This window comes from Apteryx rowi, unplaced genomic scaffold (genome assembly GCF_003343035.1).
Source record: "Apteryx rowi isolate R43461 unplaced genomic scaffold, aptRow1 scaffold_70, whole genome shotgun sequence".
Classification (NCBI taxonomy): Eukaryota; Metazoa; Chordata; class Aves; order Apterygiformes; family Apterygidae; genus Apteryx; species Apteryx rowi.
In genome coordinates this window covers 116,380-135,132 of record NW_020450983.1, presented here as the reverse complement: position 1 = coordinate 135,132, position 18,753 = coordinate 116,380, and the positions used below count along the sequence as shown (strand labels likewise).

General features: G+C 35.7%; 1 protein-coding gene and 1 long non-coding RNA gene across 11 annotated transcripts in view; both read right to left on the bottom strand.

Annotated features, from left to right (window-relative positions):
- RHBDD1 (rhomboid domain containing 1) overlaps positions 1-17,475 on the bottom strand; it is a 55,560-nt gene extending 38,085 nt beyond the window's left edge. For 6 of the 10 annotated variants that reach the window (XM_026087003.1, XM_026086996.1, XM_026086998.1 and 3 more), the window contains exons 1-4: positions 16,933-17,474; positions 14,590-14,722; positions 3,665-3,753; positions 3,210-3,260 (exon numbers count right to left, since the gene is read on the bottom strand). In XM_026087003.1, coding sequence (XP_025942788.1) covers positions 3,210-3,260; positions 3,665-3,753; positions 14,590-14,722; positions 16,933-17,365 — 706 coding nt within the window. In that variant the 5' untranslated portion in view covers positions 17,366-17,474. Of the gene's footprint in view, positions 1-3,209; positions 3,261-3,664; positions 3,754-14,589; positions 14,723-16,932 lie in introns of all 10 variants that reach the window. The other 4 variants (XM_026087000.1, XM_026086999.1, XM_026087001.1 and 1 more) reach the window with 1 other exon arrangement.
- Positions 9,544-14,571, bottom strand: LOC112976111. The gene is made up of 3 exons (XR_003256924.1): positions 13,610-14,571; positions 12,287-12,397; positions 9,544-11,862 (listed from the first exon to the last, which is right to left on the bottom strand). It is a non-coding gene; the product is annotated as an uncharacterized LOC112976111 (long non-coding RNA).
- Positions 17,476-18,753: the final 1,278 nt, after the last annotated feature.

The window sequence follows — 18,753 nt, the reverse complement described above, 5'->3', positions numbered from 1 at the left end:
GTTGATACAGACTTTAGATGCAATCTTTATATATGTCCCTCATTAGTTGATCTTAATGAAGGTTTTCTCTGCTCTATATTTATATCCAGAAAATAAATTTATCAGGCTTCCAAACTGCATGCAGGAAGACTATAAAAATTCTGGTACTAAAAACATAAAATTGCCTGATGAAAGAAAAAGGATGTCATATTTTAAATTTTTTCATCACTGTACATTTCTGTAAGTTTGATGTTTTATGCTGTCATCAAGTTGCAAGTGCCGATAAACTAACACTCCACAAAGCCTTTATCTTTTATTTTGCCATGAGAAACAGTCTGGTAACAAACACATTCAAGGTGTTCCTATTAATAAAAACAGTAGTAGTTCTAGTAGTATAGCAGCTCTACTACTTTTTTTCCCCCATGGACTGCATACAGATAAAACCTGAATCAGTTACTAAATATTAAATATCTTAAATTAGGCTTAAAATAATTTTTTTCTTCTTAAGCTTTTTCGTTATACTGTTTCGTAAATTCCATTCCAATGATCATTTCCTCTTTTTTTTTTTAATCTAAAGGCAATAGTAGTAAATCAGCAATAACAGAAAATCAAAAATTAATCAAGGTAAGGAGTACTATATATGCATCATTAGCCTGTGACACTAGAGAATTTTCTTAATTCACAGATGGTCAAATTTATTACTATATCATACGCAAAAGGTTAAATCTTCCAGAAAGACTTCTGTGAATAGGATGAAAGACGATTGCGAGGTATATACACAGAGAACAAACATCAAAATATACATATATTTTAAATTACAATTATAAGTTGTTTCAGAGAGATGAACTTACTACAAGAAATACATAGTTACATCTAAAGCAAAACTTGGCTGACAGGATAATTTAGGTTAGCCCTGCTCCTTTAGCTCTTTTCTGTCCACACCAACTCAATGCAACAGCATGGCTGCTTTGGGGGCTGCCCAAGACATGCAACAAAAGACAGATTTCCTTGCTGCGAGAATGTACTGAAGCTTTTTCTCAGGTGCTAAGTAGCCCCCTATCATCTTAGATATATTATATTGAACTCCTCCCTTTTTCCCAGTTAGGGAGAGCTGGAATATAAAGAGTAAAGGGACATTCAGAATCTGTTTCTATTACACAAAGATTGTCTTTTACACCCACCCAAGCTCTGAGTAGCTGGTGTTTGTACATTGGCTGCAACAGATTATGGAGTCTAACTTTCACGTGTAAATTCTTATCTTCATTTGCCATTAAATTGTCTTTTCTGATATAAGCATGCAGGGTTTCCACGTGTCCTGCTGTGCTGGAATACTGAAGAAAGATTTGGTCTTTATGAAGGCGAAAAATAGTGTGATGCAAGCAGTACACCCAGGCCCTGGTGGACTGACCAACAACTGTAGCTATGTGATCATTTTTAACTGGCCTGAGATTACCAGTCATGGAAACAGGTATCTCACGCTCACTACACAGTCTATGTTCACATCTTATTTCATTTCTCAGTATCTTTCTTGTTTTACTTCTTTACTGGCCTTTAGATCTCCAGTTTTAATTTGAGAATCGGAATAATGGAAATCCTGGTAAACACACTTTAGTTACTACAATCTTAGGTGCTATTTGTAAGGAAAGTAGGTTAAAATCTTTCCGTTAGGAATTACCAGACAAATATTTGAAAAATACCCAGCACTCTGGGCCCATATTCGCACTTGGGGGGATTCTTAAAAGTAATAATAAAATTGAGGATAAATCAAGGAAGACAAAACAGGCACTAAACTTGGCTCACTGTGGATCAGAGGTAGTGCATCTCACTTGTAAAAGACTAAAGAAAAAAAGGGAGGAGAGGTGGCAGAGAAGAGGCGGTGGAGAAGAGGCAGTGGAGAGAAAAGGAAAAAAGAAAAAAAAAGGAAAAAAGAAAAAGCCTGCATGGCTAAACATCAGAGAAGAACAGCAAGAATGATCAAAAGCATGAAATAGTTTTCACAGAAGGAATTATATCGACAACAACTTTTCAGTCAAAGGGAAAAGATGACTATGGGGAGGATATGACAGAAATCTGTAAAACCACGAAGAATACGGTGAAGGTGCATAAAGAATGATTGTTCAGTTTCCCTTCCCAGGGAAATACTAACGTGCATCAAATGAAATTAGTAGCTGACAAGTTCAAAACAAACAAAAACGACACATTCTTCACCCAAAAGCAAACTGAAGTTCTTCTCCTGGGATGTTGTAGGTGTTAAAAAAAGTTTATACTGATAGCATTTGCATATATGTCAAAAATATGTCAAAAATTATATGTCAAAAAAGCATTTGACATATTCACAGAAGAAGAATCCATCATGGGCTATTAAAGACAAAACTTCCCCTTAAAACTTTCTGCTGATAGAATCTTTAAGCCACAAGCTACTGCACTCTAGAAACTATTCAAGGGAGTCATCTCTATATATTTATCTTGTCATACAGCAGATGTCTAGGGAAGAGTATAAATCACTGCAGGAGACTGGATATACTAGGCTATACGACTCTTTGATTTGATCCAACAAACAGCCCCACCTCATGGCTGGCTCCTCTTCTATTCCTCCCAGACAAGATCTCCACCTATAACTCCACTCCACATATAACTCAATGTTCTGCATGAGAAGTAAATCAAACATGCTATGTTCAAAGTGTCCTAGTATTCCAACTAACTCTCCATCTTATACACAGTGAAGATGGCCTAAATTTATTATGGTAAGGAGTTTGCTTTTGCATGCATTTGTCGCAAGGGAATTACTTGATTTAGAAAAAGTGTTCAAAAGAAGTTCCTTTGTCACAGGGGAAAAAATATCTTAGAATGGAACTGATAAAATTGGCCAGAGCAGGGCAGAACTACCAAGGCTCTATGTGCTGCTTCTTATAGCCACAACTCCGCCCTGCTGTACCCTTTGCAAAAGGGATGGTATTTCCCTAGGGTAGCATTTTATGAAGTCATGACCTTAATCTGAGGTAAAGCCTCTTGTACAAAATACACYCTCACAGTTCCCAAAAAAGGAAAGGTGAGACAAGGCCAGAAGTAGTACAAAGTCAGCAAGCATACATACATACAGAATGCTTTGTATATTACACGATTTTCCAGTTAACTAGCTCTTCCACAGGTTTTTCATCATTAGTAAAAATGGTTTCAACATTTTTTTAAAGTTGGAATAAGCTTTTCGCTAACTCGGTGAGAGCACTTACGTGAGTAGGAGTCCCTCTGCCGGGCAGGGCCAGTGAATGAAGAAAAGCCACCTAAATATGAGAAGAATGATGCATGTGCTATTAGAATAAAATAATCACATTGTCCATTTAAAAATAGAAAATCAAATTTAAAGTATTGTTTCTTTCAGAGTCTTTGTTTCATATGATACAAATATGAAACCATGGGTATCCATAAACATTCTTTCTGCATTGGTGAGAGAATATAACATTGCCAAGCTTGTTTTTGGTTCCAGACTATATATTAGGGTGCAGTGATAAAACAATATATCCATGTAGAGTAGAAAAATGCAAAACTAACCTAAAAATGTTCTCCAGAACGGGCAAAGAAGGGCAAAGAAGAACCGCCCCCCAAACCTCAATTTTTGTATGTAAGATTTACTGAATTTTTAAAATGTTGCTTACACAGATTTCACAAATTGAATCAAACTATATACCTGCACAGGCTTTCATGATCTTTTCCAGAGGTCCCATAGTATACATCAGTCCAACTAGAATCCCTGCCAAATGCCCAGCAAAAGAAGTCCTAGGAGAAAGGAAAAGCCTGTGAGTGATAGAAAGGAAGGCTTTTTTGGTAGGGATCCAGACAGGGAACTGCAAATTTTGTTGTAAACCAGAAAGTTCCTGAGTTACTGGACTGAGACCAAGCATACAGAAAGAACTTGCCTGCAAAGACACAGGGGAACGCAAAAGATTCATTAATTCTGCTCTGACATAGAGACTTTCTAACTTCTAATTTTAAAGCATTAATTATTCTAATTGAACCTACCTGTGCAGTTTACAAAACCCTCTTTGCATTTTTCACCATGTTAATTTTGAGGAAAAGCAGCAWGCAGATCCACCTCTAGGCTGTGCCTGAGAACTGCAGCTGCATCACATTAAAGTCTGAGCCATAAAGTTAATCTTGTAGTTAGTTTACTTCCGTGTTCCTTATAGAAGTTATTGAATTTTGCCATTTCATGCTTCCTAGAAATACTTAACACGGTCAAGACAAAGTGTCAAGTTTTCTTTCTCCATAACCTCCCTAAAAATAGTGGCTATACACAGTTACAGAAAAGTATCCAACAGATATCCTGAAGAAACTGAAAAATAATAAGGAGAGTGCATTTTAACTGTTTGTCTAAAGGACAGAATATTGCTCACCTAAAAGCATTTAAAGTAAAATCTTACTGAAGTAGGAAACTAGTTTCCTCATCTATAGAACTTAAATCTGTAAAATTACACAAAAATGTCTAGGGAGGATCTACCAGAACCATTTACAGTTTCAAGTGGATGCATAAATATAGTACCTTACTAGCATACTATCAATATAATCCTAGAATTATTTTATTTGAGGTAACCATGAATGCAGATCTACCTGTTGCARCATTTTTGTAACACAGTGCCTTCAAAAACTTAAAAGCACAACATGAGTGAAATCTTGAGATCAAAATTCCTTTCTAAACATACCAATAACTTCTTTAAAAAATGTCTTTGGCCATTTGTATACAGAATGAAAAGGCCCTAAAGTCTTTTGAGAAATCATCAACCTGGAAGCGTAAGTAAATAAGAATAAGGGTAAATAAGAATGAGGAGGTTGGCACCAGGTACTACCATGAATAYGGGGTACTTGATCAATTCATAAACTGACTTCCAGCACTTAAATTATGAGTATTTTAGTGAAAAGAGATTTTAACCAGGTTCAAACAATATTTAAAACTGCTTATCTCTATTATGAAGTTATAAAGGTTATAACCCTAGAGAAGCCAGTACACTAAATATATATTTTTTAATATTTCCTAGCATATGTGATTATAAATAACTCAGTCTATTGGGTTTTTACCTGTTGTCAACAATTTAAGTAACTCGAGGTTCTTTCCCATTTATAAAGCAGAAACAAAATCCTTGTCTAAATTAAAAACAGATCTAAACATGATGGCTTTTACATTCTGGTCAGAAATCCAAAACAGCCACACAGATCGGTAATGACAGTGCATGTACTTATGTCAATGCAACTTACAGACATCATTGGCAGAAATACATGAGAAAACGCATGTGCCACTAGAGGGAGATAAAGATCAAATCTAAATTCAGTCTTTTGCCATCTACTGCACCATGTACCTGTATTCTGCTATGTAGAACTGCAGTTCTCTCCCACAAGTTACCAGCAATTTTTAAGAGCAACACATAAATGCTGGTGTGAAAATTTATAGGTAAGAAATAGTTAGCAAAATAAACCATTTATAAAGGAACTAATTTCAGATTCAAAGTTGCAAAAAATACATTTTTTTGCCTAATTTGAAAAATGTGACATTGATACACAGAAAATACTAAATATTTTTAAATGCATTACTCTAAAAATCACCAACATGTGATTATTGATTCACCTATATTCCTGGAAGCATTTTAGAAAACATTTATGCTCATCCGGATTTATCTGAGCCTAGCACTGTTCCACAAAATGCAAAATCAAGGTCTTTGGTTGTAATACAACGAAACAATATTTAATACAATATAAACAAGAGAAACATTCAATTTTAAGAAGTCTTCAGCAAAGGGATAATTTCCATTTCCTGTCTGTTGAACCGTTTAGCATAACAGACACCCAAACACTATCCACTCTTATTGTAAATTATATTCAAAGAGTAGAAATTAACAATTAAAAAGTTTAAATAGGGTATTCTAAATGAAAAATAAGATCCAGATACATGGTCACACTGATACAATACCACTGACATGCACAAAATGAGTGTAATATTTGATAAATCATATCAAATATTCCCCCTATGTTGTCATACAACTGATTTGAAATGTGGTTAACAGTAGTGCCTTGCTACTTGTAATTAACAAAAAAAGGTACTCTGCAGAGTACATAAAGACAGTTTCCCTTACATAAGCAAAATGTTTAATGTTATAGTCAAGTTAAATACTTTTTGCAACGATATTTTGATATTTTGTATTTTGTTATATTTTAATTTACTCAAATGATTACATAAGGGTTTTCCAAGGGGTAATGCTAGGTATTCTCTATATACAGTGTGGAAAACATTTTTATAGAGATATTTTCCAAATATAACATCTAAAACACATATACAGATACTAAGTAACTTTACAAAGACAATTGTTTTATTAAAAATTTTCACACTTGTCAAAACAACTGAACAAACTATACTTAAACTATAACTATGCAGCAAAATCTAAAGTAGAGTTAGTAAGAGTAAGATAGGTATAGAGTAACCTATATCCTATACGCTACCGGATCTCTTACAGCTGTTTATGACCTCAGCCACAGCAGTACTTACAGTTATATATACTGACATCAGAAGGGCATGAGAAAAGCAAAGAGTACTAGAGACAGTGCCATTACGAGGATAAGGTTCTCTTTCTAAGTAACTAAGGATCATCCTAAACACACAACCTATTGGTAGCCAGGAAAAGGAACAAGTAGACTACCCAAATATCTTGGTAAATGAGGACACTTACTGCACAGTGATATGCTGAAGTTTAGGTGTTGGTCACTGGAGATGGCATCAGAATTTAAAACAACCTAGACAGAATTAAGTAATGGTTTGGAAGAAAAATAGGATGCAATTCAACAAGAGCACACACAAAGTTCTGAACTTATCACCAAAATGATCAACTAGACAAACAGGCTGAAAGCAGTTGGCGAGTACGAGAGCTTTAGGATGGAATCTGAAGTACGCAGTGAATCTCATGATAACGTGCAGATCAACATGTCACACGACTAGAGAAGAGACATATATTTTAATTGGAATATATAAACAGGAGTATTGTCTGAAAGACATATGAAGTAACCTTCCATTCTACTCAGCAGTGGTAGGTCTCAGCAGGGGAATCGAGCCTGGTTTTGCACACGGCACAAAAAGAGCAACAAAAACAACAGGAAGTCTAAAAACCATGACTTCTGAGGAAAGATGGAAGGAATTATACTCTTAGTCTATTGAAGAAAACAGTGATGGATATAATTATCTTAAAATATGCAAAAGATGGCACAAATAGGAATGAATAAACTCTCCCCATTCACTGTCCATAGGATAAGGAGTAACAGACATAAGTTACAAGGAGAGATCTGGGAACAATTAAACACTAGAACAGGAAATGAGGAAAATTTTTATGAGGAAAAACTTTTTTACTGTGAGGGTGACAGAGCACTGGAACAGGTTGCCCAGAGAGGTTGCGGTGTCTCCTCTGGAGATATTCAAAACCCGCCTGGATCCAATCCTGTGCAATGTGCTCTAGGTGACCCTGTTTGAGCAGGGGGTTGGACTAGATGATCTCCAGAGGTCCCTTCCAACCTCAGCAATTCTGTGATTCTGTGAACAGACTGACTGGAGAAATTGGGGGGTCTCCATCAGAAACCGGCAGAGGTGTCCCTGATCTTGCTGCCTTCGGGGCCCACATCTGCCCCTGCTTAGCAAGGGAAGAAGAGAGGGCTACTAAGGCCCTGCAAAGAAGAATGGGAGTTTGATACAGTGATTATCTTTAAAAGCATATTAGWCTATATGTTGATAATTGTATATTATGTATATGTAATTATGTTTGTACTTCTCAAGTTATTACTCAAAGCATTCATTCTGATACAGTAGGGAATTCAGACCCCCTATAATCCTTCCTGTTTTACATAAAAATGTAGACTGACATTATTTTGATGTATAAGAAAATTATATAAAAAACTGCTTCACACATGCAATTAACATTCTTCTTCCATATACCTTAGTCTGAAGTGGATACTCCTATTTCCAATGAACAACTTAAATACACTTGAACCCATAATCCCCCCAAATATTTCAACGTCAATCTTCTTGACATTTTACTACATTTTACAGTGAATTTTAATTTTCAATAGATTGCCTTTAAAAAAATTAGCATAATGGATTTCTTGCCTATCAGGCTGTATGAGTTTTATCTGGCTAACATTAAAGTTAATGGCAAAACTACAATTGTTTTCAAAAGGCGGGATTATATGCAAATTGTAGAACTAAATGCTGAAGTACAGTTTACAGAAAACACAAAAGAAGTTTTGTGTGAAGAAGTTTTGTTCAAACACATGATCAAGTCTCCTTTCATTTGCATTACAAATTCCACTCATCTTTCTTGTCTCATCCAGAAAATGGTGATTAATGCTGATTTTCTATTTTATATACAGTAAAATAACCCTGGATATAATTAAAAACCTTTATATTAACCATAAAGCAACACACATTATCAACAGATTCAAAAATAGATTTTTTTACATTATTATTAAGAGCAATATCTTGACTTCAGTGTATATTTGTGTATACAAAAATCTGGCTTATTTTTCAGATTGACTAACAAAGAAGCGGTCTCCTGATTGCAACAACATGATAACCTACTGTTTTTTTTCCTGATGCCTAATAAAGAAAAATTGGTAATTATTTTGTTCACAGTACAATTTTCAGTTTGTACAATACAAACTGAACTTTCAGTGGGAATAAAAGCAGGAGTTCTTGACTTTAATTGCATACTTTTTCTCTAAATGTCAATGAACATTATCAATCTTAACTATTTTTCTCCCTGGTAAAAAGAAATTCAAATGATATCGCATTTAATTTTTGTTTAAAAATGTAGATATACCCAGAGATCTTGTTTGTCTCAACCATTCCCTTCATACTAATGATAATTATGCAATGTGTCTAAATACTGTTTCCTGAAGACATTCGCCATCAGGCTGACGTGCACATGATTAAAAAAAAGAAAAATCTCCTAAACAGAATTAATTATACTTTTTCATGTGGCTGTGTAATTTTCATGAAAATGGGCATCATTAGAGGGAAAACTATTTGGATGTCATTTGCTTTTCATGTATTAGAGATTTTGACCCAATGCTTACAGGCCTCTCTTACAGTATTATATTACTTTTTACATTAACATTGTTCTGGGATCCTTACACTCAATTCAAATCAACTCCTCAGCACTGTTAGTGAATTTATCCTGCACTGTTTCAATCCTGATATGTCAGTCACCTGAAACAGCAAGCAGCACAAGAAAACCTACACCTATCATTTAACTTTGATAATTTCTCAATAACCATAAACCCAAAAGTCTAATAGATGTTATCATTTATGCACACAATTCTATCACAGCACAAAGCCACTTATTTAGCATCGACAGTGTATCTTTAACTTAAGCCCTTACTGCAGAATTTTGTGACAAGATCTTATTTCCATACATCATCTACTCCAAGGCTATGCTAGAAAGCATGCATTCATTAAACAAACCAGCATTAGCAAAGTGACATATTGCAAGAATCTAGAGCCATTTATTTTGAAAAACAATGAATTTTGAGACAATGGGATCAAATTCATGTGTTTATTTATACACACACAGTAAATTTCCAAATTAAATCAAGCAGGTAGTCACCTACAATTTACACCCTTCGCTATAAAATTAAATCTTGCTTGGAAAGTAGGCAATGTAGTTAATTTACCAGTGCTGAACACCCTCTCTGAATGCAAATTAGAACAAATTAAGTGATCACATAACGGGGACAGGGGGCGGGAAGGGGGAAAGAACCCATACAACCCATTTTACCCAGCCCTGTACAGGAAAACACCATTGTTTCTTTTACTAGCAAGTTTCCTATTTCCAGTTATTTTGTAATAAATTGGGAACATAGCTTTTGCTTTTTTTTTTTTTTTTAATGCTAAGTCCAACAGAATAATAAAAGACTGGAAAACAGTTCTCACCATGTAATGCCATCCCTATCAAACCCATCTTCTCTTCTTTAGCCCTTTTATTCCTGACTGTTTATCACATAAGAGAGTTCCATAAGAGGCATTCCACAGAGCACTGTCTCTTAAAATCATGGGGTAGAGCTTGTGCAGGGGGCTTTTTGGTTTTATTTTCGAACTATCCAGTGCTTACCGTTCCCTAGCATTAACACTTACTTCAACAGTGATTATCAGACTTCCAATACCTGGAAGTCTGGAACCTGGTTTAACAGCCATCCACTAAAAAAACAAAAACAAAAACAAAAAAACTTTGTTGAGCATGGTTTTTCTAGCCAGTTGTGCAATGCAACCCATCCTCTTGTACTCTATTATTCTAGATTGCTTTGAGAATGTCAAGTTAAAAGTCTGACTAAAATCAAGACAGATGGTATCCATAGCTTCTCTCCAAGCCATAAAGCCTTTTACACTGTCACAGGAAGAAACTGAGTTGGTTTGCCCTGATCTTTCTTGGCAAATACCTTTTAGTGGCTTACTCCACTTCAATTACTCCTCTCTGCATTCTTCCATGCAGTAAGCAGCTCATCTGGTCTGCAATTCACTGGCTCCTCCCTCCTTCCAAAAGGCACAATCACTTGCCCTATTCAAATTACCAGAACTGATTTGCTCCAGTTTCCAGAAATAACTCACGAATGGTTCTAAGATCTGTTCAGCCAGCTCTAAATAGCCAGCTCTTCAGCACATTTTACTAGCTCCAGCCACTGTAATAAGATCTCCCTGCTTGTTTATTCTGCGAATCTGTTATCAAATGAGAAGTGTTTATTTGACAATATTCTCTTGAATTGCAATGACCTAATGATTTCCATGTAATAAGACTGCTATTAAAGTTTTGTTGTAGTAAGAAGGAAGAACATTAGTGCAGTGATGGCTACCAGATAAAGACTGATTTCTCAACAATACATTAAAATTACTGATCAGCTTCTGCAATTAACAAACAAGGGGCTTAAGACTTAAAGGTACATGATTTTGATTTGCTTTTTAATTCTCATCATCAGGTCAATGGATGGCCTACAACTAAAGCAAGAAATGTGAAGGGCATATCATGTTTAAGTGTCTCCAAAACCAAATTACACTGCTGTTACAGCTTTCATTACTGTGGCATTATTACGAAAACAAGCTAGTACTTCAGGTAAGGGATGTCAGGAAATCTTTAGTCAAAGCAACAGAAGTGTTTGTCAAGCAAGAATAAGCCAATTCATTGATTCAACAGCTGTAACAGTCAAGCTGTTACAGCAGAAAGAACACTCTCATTCTCCCTCAGTGTGACTTGCTGATTCAAAGTCAATGAATTTTACCAGTATCAACAGAGCGAGACAACTCATCAATAAAACTGTTCAACAGTAAATATGACTGATAATTAGTGATGACTCAGTGATATCTCTAAACATTAAGCAATGAGCAATTAAAAAGCAGACTAAACAGGAAAACAGATGCATACAAAAGGTCTCATGAGATAAGTATTTAAATATTAGAGCTATAAAAAAAATTTGTATTTATACCAGAGGCTGAACCAGAGTTGGGACTGAGAAGGGGGGGTGGGGAAGAAATCAAAATTTAGAACCAGACTTGTCAAAATATGTTAAAAATAAATAAGTATATATATATATATATATATAAAATTAACTTTTTAATAAAAAGCTCAGTATTCCTACTGCTGATGTTTGCCTGTTTTGACTATGGTTTGCTCAGCTATTTTGAGGTCCTGTGTATTCTTGGAACACATGTGAAATGAAGAAGAATGATTTTCATCATTGATTTATTATAACTGAATGACACATTTCCAAGTGTCAGCTTATGAGCAATCTGCATCTCTACTGCCAAATGGAGGTCTGTTGCTCTGCTCTTGTTCTTTGAAAACTGGTAGTTCTCAGTTTGCAGGGTCTTCTCTTTTTCGAAAAGAAAGAACACTAATAAGCATCTTAAGTTAACAAAACTTGACAGAATTGTCTCAGATCAACACTAATCAATATAGCTTATCTAGAAACAGTCATGAAGAGAAACTTAGAACAGAAACTAAGGCTAGAACTAACCTAGAAAATGGAAACAGCTCAAATAAGACAGATTTTTACATTTTATAATTATATCATCTTCTACAGATCTGGAAAACTTTATCAGACACCTGAAAGCCAATAACTGTTAAAACCTACCAAAACACAAGTCAAAGAAGAGGCCTAGAGAAATGCCTGCACCAGTTTCCAGAGCTGCAGTGAGCTACAGAAATACTAGATATCTTTAAGATTATCTTAAATCCAGAATAAGAAGTCTCACTACCCCTGACAATCTGCACAGAGAGCAATTCTGGACACTCACAATATCAAACCTCAACATTTCTGAACTGCTGGAAAAATAAGATCCTCTACTCTTCTTCGTTTTTAGCTTTCCACTCTCCCATGATTCTCATCCTTTGTTGCTCTTAACTTTCTGGAAAAACAATTTGAAAATAACTATGATGTCCAGCTTCTAATGCAGCCATGTCTTCTTTGTCAGTCTGATAAAAAATTGAGTTAATACAGAAACAACCTGAAAGATAAGTGTTTCCTTTAGTAACGAGCACAGGTAAAGCACCTCCATGCATACCTGATAGATGACTTAAATACCACATGCCCAATTCTGGAAGAGGCATTGAGATCAGAAGTAAGATAACTTTTCACATGTCTGTCGTTCCAAAGAAACATTCCACCCCAAGGATTGTTATAAAAGGCCAACATCCCAACTTCCTCACTTCACGGAAGGTGAAGGGTAGAAGGAAATTAAATGTGGTTTAAAATTTCCCCATAACAAAGGTATAAATGAGAAAGAAAAAAATTAAAAGATGCCAGTAAAACCCTAAATGTTCTCCCAGTACACAGAACAAATTTTCAACACCCTCAGTATTTTGAATCCTTCAGTGCTTATGGATTCTCAGATGATCCTGTGATACAAAAATCCTGTAAGGCAGGCCCAAGCTGAATGTATGTCCTTCTGACAGGACAGAGTTCTGCCCCAATTATCCACCTCTTATCTATTCAAACCTAAGTTATGCAACCTGACCTACAAAGGAATACCATTTAATCAGGCACTTCAAATACTACAACATGCCCTGAGCAGGCAGATCAACATGTAACAGCATTGCTCTGAGCGCTACAATTGTTATGGTTCATTTCGAGGCAGTTACTAATTAAACACACTGTGTTCTGGGACATGAACTTATAGAGACTACTCCTTGTTTTCTATCACCCACCCTACTGTTTAAGTGCTGTGAAATTGCCCTTAATATCAGGATAGCACGTAACAGTCCAGAGGTTCTTTAGACCAAGTAGCAATGTAAGGTCCCACACAAATTGTGAAAGGGTTATTGATGTTATTTCTGTACCTTCCGTATGGTTTTTACCCCATCAATGACATTTCTGCAGTAATATAACTGAAACAAACAACAGTACACAATCGCTAACCTCCTGTTTTTCTCCATGAATTGGATATGGTATGATATGAACATGGTTTTATTATAGACATAATGTTCTTTCACTATTCTCTAATAACAAAATGAACAGGGGTATTAAACAAACACTGTCAAATAAAAACCATATTCAGCTAAAATGACAGTTTATGTTTTGCAGAAGAATGCATTTAACACTGAAAACTTTGGTTTAATACCTGCAGTAATACCATGTAAGAGACCTCTCAGCTCACGCTTAAAATTGTATTTGGAATAGAGAGTACTTCGGTACTGCAGTTGTTCTCTGTCATTTAATCTGAGATTCCTTGCTGCAGTCAGGCAGGCAGTAAGTCATAAAAACAATATGAATAGTGCTTAGAATAGGTAATAATTGAACTCTCTTCTCCTTTTTCTGGCCAAAGAAATGTTTCATCTGCTATATAATAGTATTTGATGAGGAATATCTCAGTCTCGCTCCCTCTCTCTTTTTTAACCTTTCTGAAGAGTGGGAAAATGTGTTTGTAAATTGTGATTTGGTAGTTTGTAAATTTGGTGGCTTTATTTCTCCAAGGCTGGTGTCTTTATTTCACATACGTTCTCCAGTGTGACTGACAGTTATAAAATATTGTAACAACAAACTATTGACTTGCAACTACAACTCCAAAAATCATCTGCCAAAGAAAAGGAAGGCACTAATCTGGCGGGGCTGGACAAACTGTGCTGGCAGAACTGAAAAGGTAATCAAGCAAGAGTGCAAGGCAATGAAACTGCAAAAAAGTGGCAGGATACTGGATAATGGTTCTATCATAAGTTAGAGGAGTGACTGGAACAAATGGACATTTGGGACTAGGAGAGAAATACAAAACAAACAGTGGAACGCTGTTTTGCTAACAGAGTCCTTTGCAGTACAGCATGTCTCAGGTTAGCTTGTTTTGCTGAATGTGTATGTCCCTTTTCCTTGCCCATCAACCCATGTTATCTTTCATAAGCACAGCATTCCATTTTTTCATTTTGAAACATGGTCAAACTGGAAGATGCTGAGGGAAAAAAAGCAAACTGCATCCTCAGCACTTAATTGTAGCCTCAGTACTCAATTTGGATAGTAGCCAGGCACTACTCATACTTCATAATAAGTTTTCAAACAACTTCAGATACCCTAGATCTCTTCTACTAACTTTGAAGTATTAAATGCACTTACCCTGGGGAAATTAAATGAATTGCCACCAGCTCCACCCAACAAACATATTTACTGGATATCTGCATTCCAAGGACACTGCTGAATCTTCCTGGATTGTAATGGTTGTTAAGAACTTTCAAAGCAAACAAGACTCCTGCAAACAAGAACAAATCACATCAAGGGAGAAGTACTTGGGCCCAAATAATAAAGAAATGCAAATGACTTCAAAAACAACTAAAACTGGAGAATCATGCAGTTTCACAACACCAGGAAGCATACTGTTACATGCCAGAACAACAGTCCTAAGCTGTTTTTTCAGTGATACTTTTCAGTGCCTTTTTAAAACGCATTACAACTTATATATTTCTATAGCATAGCCAATTCTAAGTTACTTTTTCATATACCCATTCACTGTAGCTATTGAGGTATTCAAAACAATACAAACATAATTTTAAAATGGGAGTTCCAGTTGTACTAATGCACAAAATTATTAACTATCAAAAAACGTTTCGTGAGTTGAGAAAAGCCATGACTGAAAACAAGGCAAATAGATGCATTCGTGAAACTGAAGAGTAGACTCAAGAATTCTGAATTAATGGAAAATCATCTTACATATACTCCAGAATCACTGTCTTTCTGCAAAGAAAAAAAAAATCACATAAATCACCTTTAATATCAAATAACCGTTTGTTACTAATTGAATACAACTGTTTTAACATGTAAGTAATAGGTGATATGACAGAATGAATTCACATATTTTACTTTCAAAATGTTTTTGAAGAGGTTCCCCTCTAGAGGAAACTGAAAACAATTGTTTGAAAAAATCTGCAAAATTGAAAGTAAAAGATTTGATACAGGAAAAATAGCTGAGTGGAACATGATACAGATATATTAAATAAAAATATGAAAAAGGTCTCCCCCCTCCACTTCTAACACCATAGAAAACTCAAGAGCTAGCAAACCCCTTAACTTACCCAGCGATGGAAAGATTCACATTCTATGATCTTAACTAATCACAAATGCATGTATGCGCTCAAACATACATACTCCCTCACACAGACTCACACTATTTGTTGCTGATAAAACTGTACTTGGTTTAGAAACTATAAATTTAATAGAGGGGAGAAATATTTAATAGTAGCAGTGTAGTTTAGCAGTTTTCTCTATCCAATCCATCCTTGGCTCACCACAACCTTGCACATTCAGCTTCAAATATTTTAGTTTTAAGTGTCCATTTGAACTATCTAGGCCTGGTGTATTGACAGGTTCTCTGGGGAACAGTGAGCTGGTCTGTTTCATCCAATTGTAAAAAGAAAAAAAAAATCCAGGCATCCTAAGGCTCTTGAAAGCTGGAAAAATAGATAGGTCATAGATACGCATGCAGACTGGCTCTCAAAGAAGGAGTTATTACCAGGAAAATACTCATTTTTTCTTCTTCGACGGCTGTTCCATACATACACTGCTCCCTGCAACTCAAGAGGAATGACCTATATGGGAGGATGTTGAAGGTTTATAAAGATCAACTATGGATACTAATTTTGTCAGAGCTGCCTTAATCTACTGCTTGAATAACGGTCAAATGCATGTACATGTAGGTTGCAGTCCAACAGATTTCCAAGCCTGGAATACTCAAAGATGCTGTAGAAGGTAAGTCACATCAGAACAGGTCACAGTACTTAATACTAAATCTGAACTATCTTGTAGAACATGAAAATTAAAATCCAATTAGTTATTCTCTGAATTGACAAAACCTGACTTTTTGTCAAGTTTGACTTTCTGTACAAGTGGCTCAGTAGATTATAGACTTATTCCCAGTAAGATAATAAGCAGTGCTACTTTTTCCCTTGACTTTAGGCTTCCTTAAAGAGAAGGAGTTCGCTCACTATAAACCTTTGACCTCCCAAATGAGAAGTCAAGACCATGGTATGTGCCCATATTAAAGGGCGCACCTGGTACCAGAAAAGATGGTCAGAAATAATAATTCTAGTGAAGTGACAGGGTTTTTCAGAACCTACCTAACAAGCAACATTTACACCAGGAAAACAAGGCTGCATTAAAAATGAGAAGTGCCAAACTTCTAGCAGTCAGTGGCATTAAACAAAAAACACGATTCTACTGGGGTAATCATATTTTTCATGTTCTCAGATAAAGACACTGTTGGTCACAAGAATATGAAATCAACCACGTGAACATACCCAGAGTATATGCTTTAATTTAAAAAGAAAAAAGGATAGCTTTACTGACAAAGCATCTATATCCATGCACACGGATGCATACATGTTTTCTGCATTCAACAAGTATGACTATATAGTATCTATAAATATTAATTTTACAGAAGTAAATTGCATCAACTATGTGTCTTACCTGAAAAACCTACAGCACAACTCATTTTATATGTAGGGTCATCCAGAATTTCCGCAAGCAAGTATTCCAGTACCATATAAACAACTCCAATGAGCACTGAGAATATTGCAATTATATATGCAAGCCAAATGCTTCCAAGCTTTCTTTCCAACATTATCCCCTTCCAAAGCATGGAAACCATGTTAAAATATAAATGCCAGTCATCTGCATGGTGGACAGGAGAAAGCAGTAAACGCTGCCAATTCTTTCTATAGAAGCCTTCATTTACACTGATACACACTTCAGAGAGTGGCCCCAGTGGATTCAAAAAGAGAATAATATTCAGTGCAAGTATCCCAAGTGTAACAGGAGGAATGTTCTGAAATCCAACTCGAGAAATTTCATAAAACAGCAAAAGCAATCCAGTATTGATTCCTCTCTGCCTTCGCTGCATTGTCACTTCTTACTCAAAGAAACTTGATGTTTATTTTGATTTCTAGTCTTCTCTTTGAATTCAAAACCATATAAGTTATGGAAATTCTGAAAGAAAATAAGAGATAAAGGCATTATTACATACGCATATTCTTTAATGATGATTAATCACAGGGGCATTTTCAAATTCATCAATACTTTTTTTTTTAACCATAGTTTGTACAATTTGCTAACCAGTTGAGACATGTCTTCCTTAATCAGAAGAAAAAATTAAATGAGAAGATTACAATTCTTAAATTGGTATAAGACACAAATAAAAGAGATTTATACAGATAATCCAGACAAATATCATGACAAAAAGGAGTCTGCAATCTCTCTCTCATGTCCCTGGACAGGCTTCATTTCATCTACAAGATTCCTGGGTGTTCTAGACATGTTCTCGTTATCATCCTGACTCACTCACAACAAATGAAACTTTCAGAAATGGAACTGATTTAAACAAAAAACCACTTCTCTGGAGTCTTGGTTTTCAGGCATCCCATCTTGGCTACATATATAATTTTTTCATGACATTTCTTTCCAATTTTTACAAATATTCAGAACAAACTAAGAATGAAAATTAAGACTTACTATTTCAAGTAGTAACAGAGAGACGGCAAAATATTCCTAATAAGTAGCTTTGAAAATATGATTGCTTTCCCAGTGACTAGAAATCATACTTTAGCTTAAAAGCATGCAACAGGGAAAATGCTTCTAGTATATAAACTAACACTTAGTTTCCATTACCATTCCAAACTGATTACCATCACCTCTGCAGCTGATTCTTTTTACCTCCAGACTTGTGTCTAGCTCCAAAACTACATGCATTCTGAAAACACTTGCTTATCATTTTTGCTCTTCATTTTTTATGTGGCCTACTCCAGTTTCTGCAAGCTCAACCCAGATTTGCCTGACAGCAAGTTATCTGTCATGCAGAGCAGATCACCAGCTCAGCCAACTGAGGGCACCATGTAATCTCCGGTACGAGTACAGAAAGGACTAACGTTTAGAAGGCTACACATTCACCTCCTTGGATGCATAGCCTTTTCAGAGAGGGTCAGGCCATGGGCCAGCCATTGCCACATGTCCATGACTCATATTCTTCCTGATTCACCTCAGAGCCGAGCAAAAGTGAAATCTCAAGAACATATGATGAAGGATTAGCCAACCTAGCTGAATGGAACCGATGCTTAAGTAGTCTGGGATCTCCAGAGCAATAACGCTTTTCAAGGCTTACCCAGCCTGAAATAATACTGATTTCAGGACTGACAATAACAAGATTCCGATGTGATTATCCCCATAACCAGACTCCACTTAAAAAAAAAAAAAAAAAGTGCCAATTAAATCTAGCATTTTCACCACGTTTTTCTC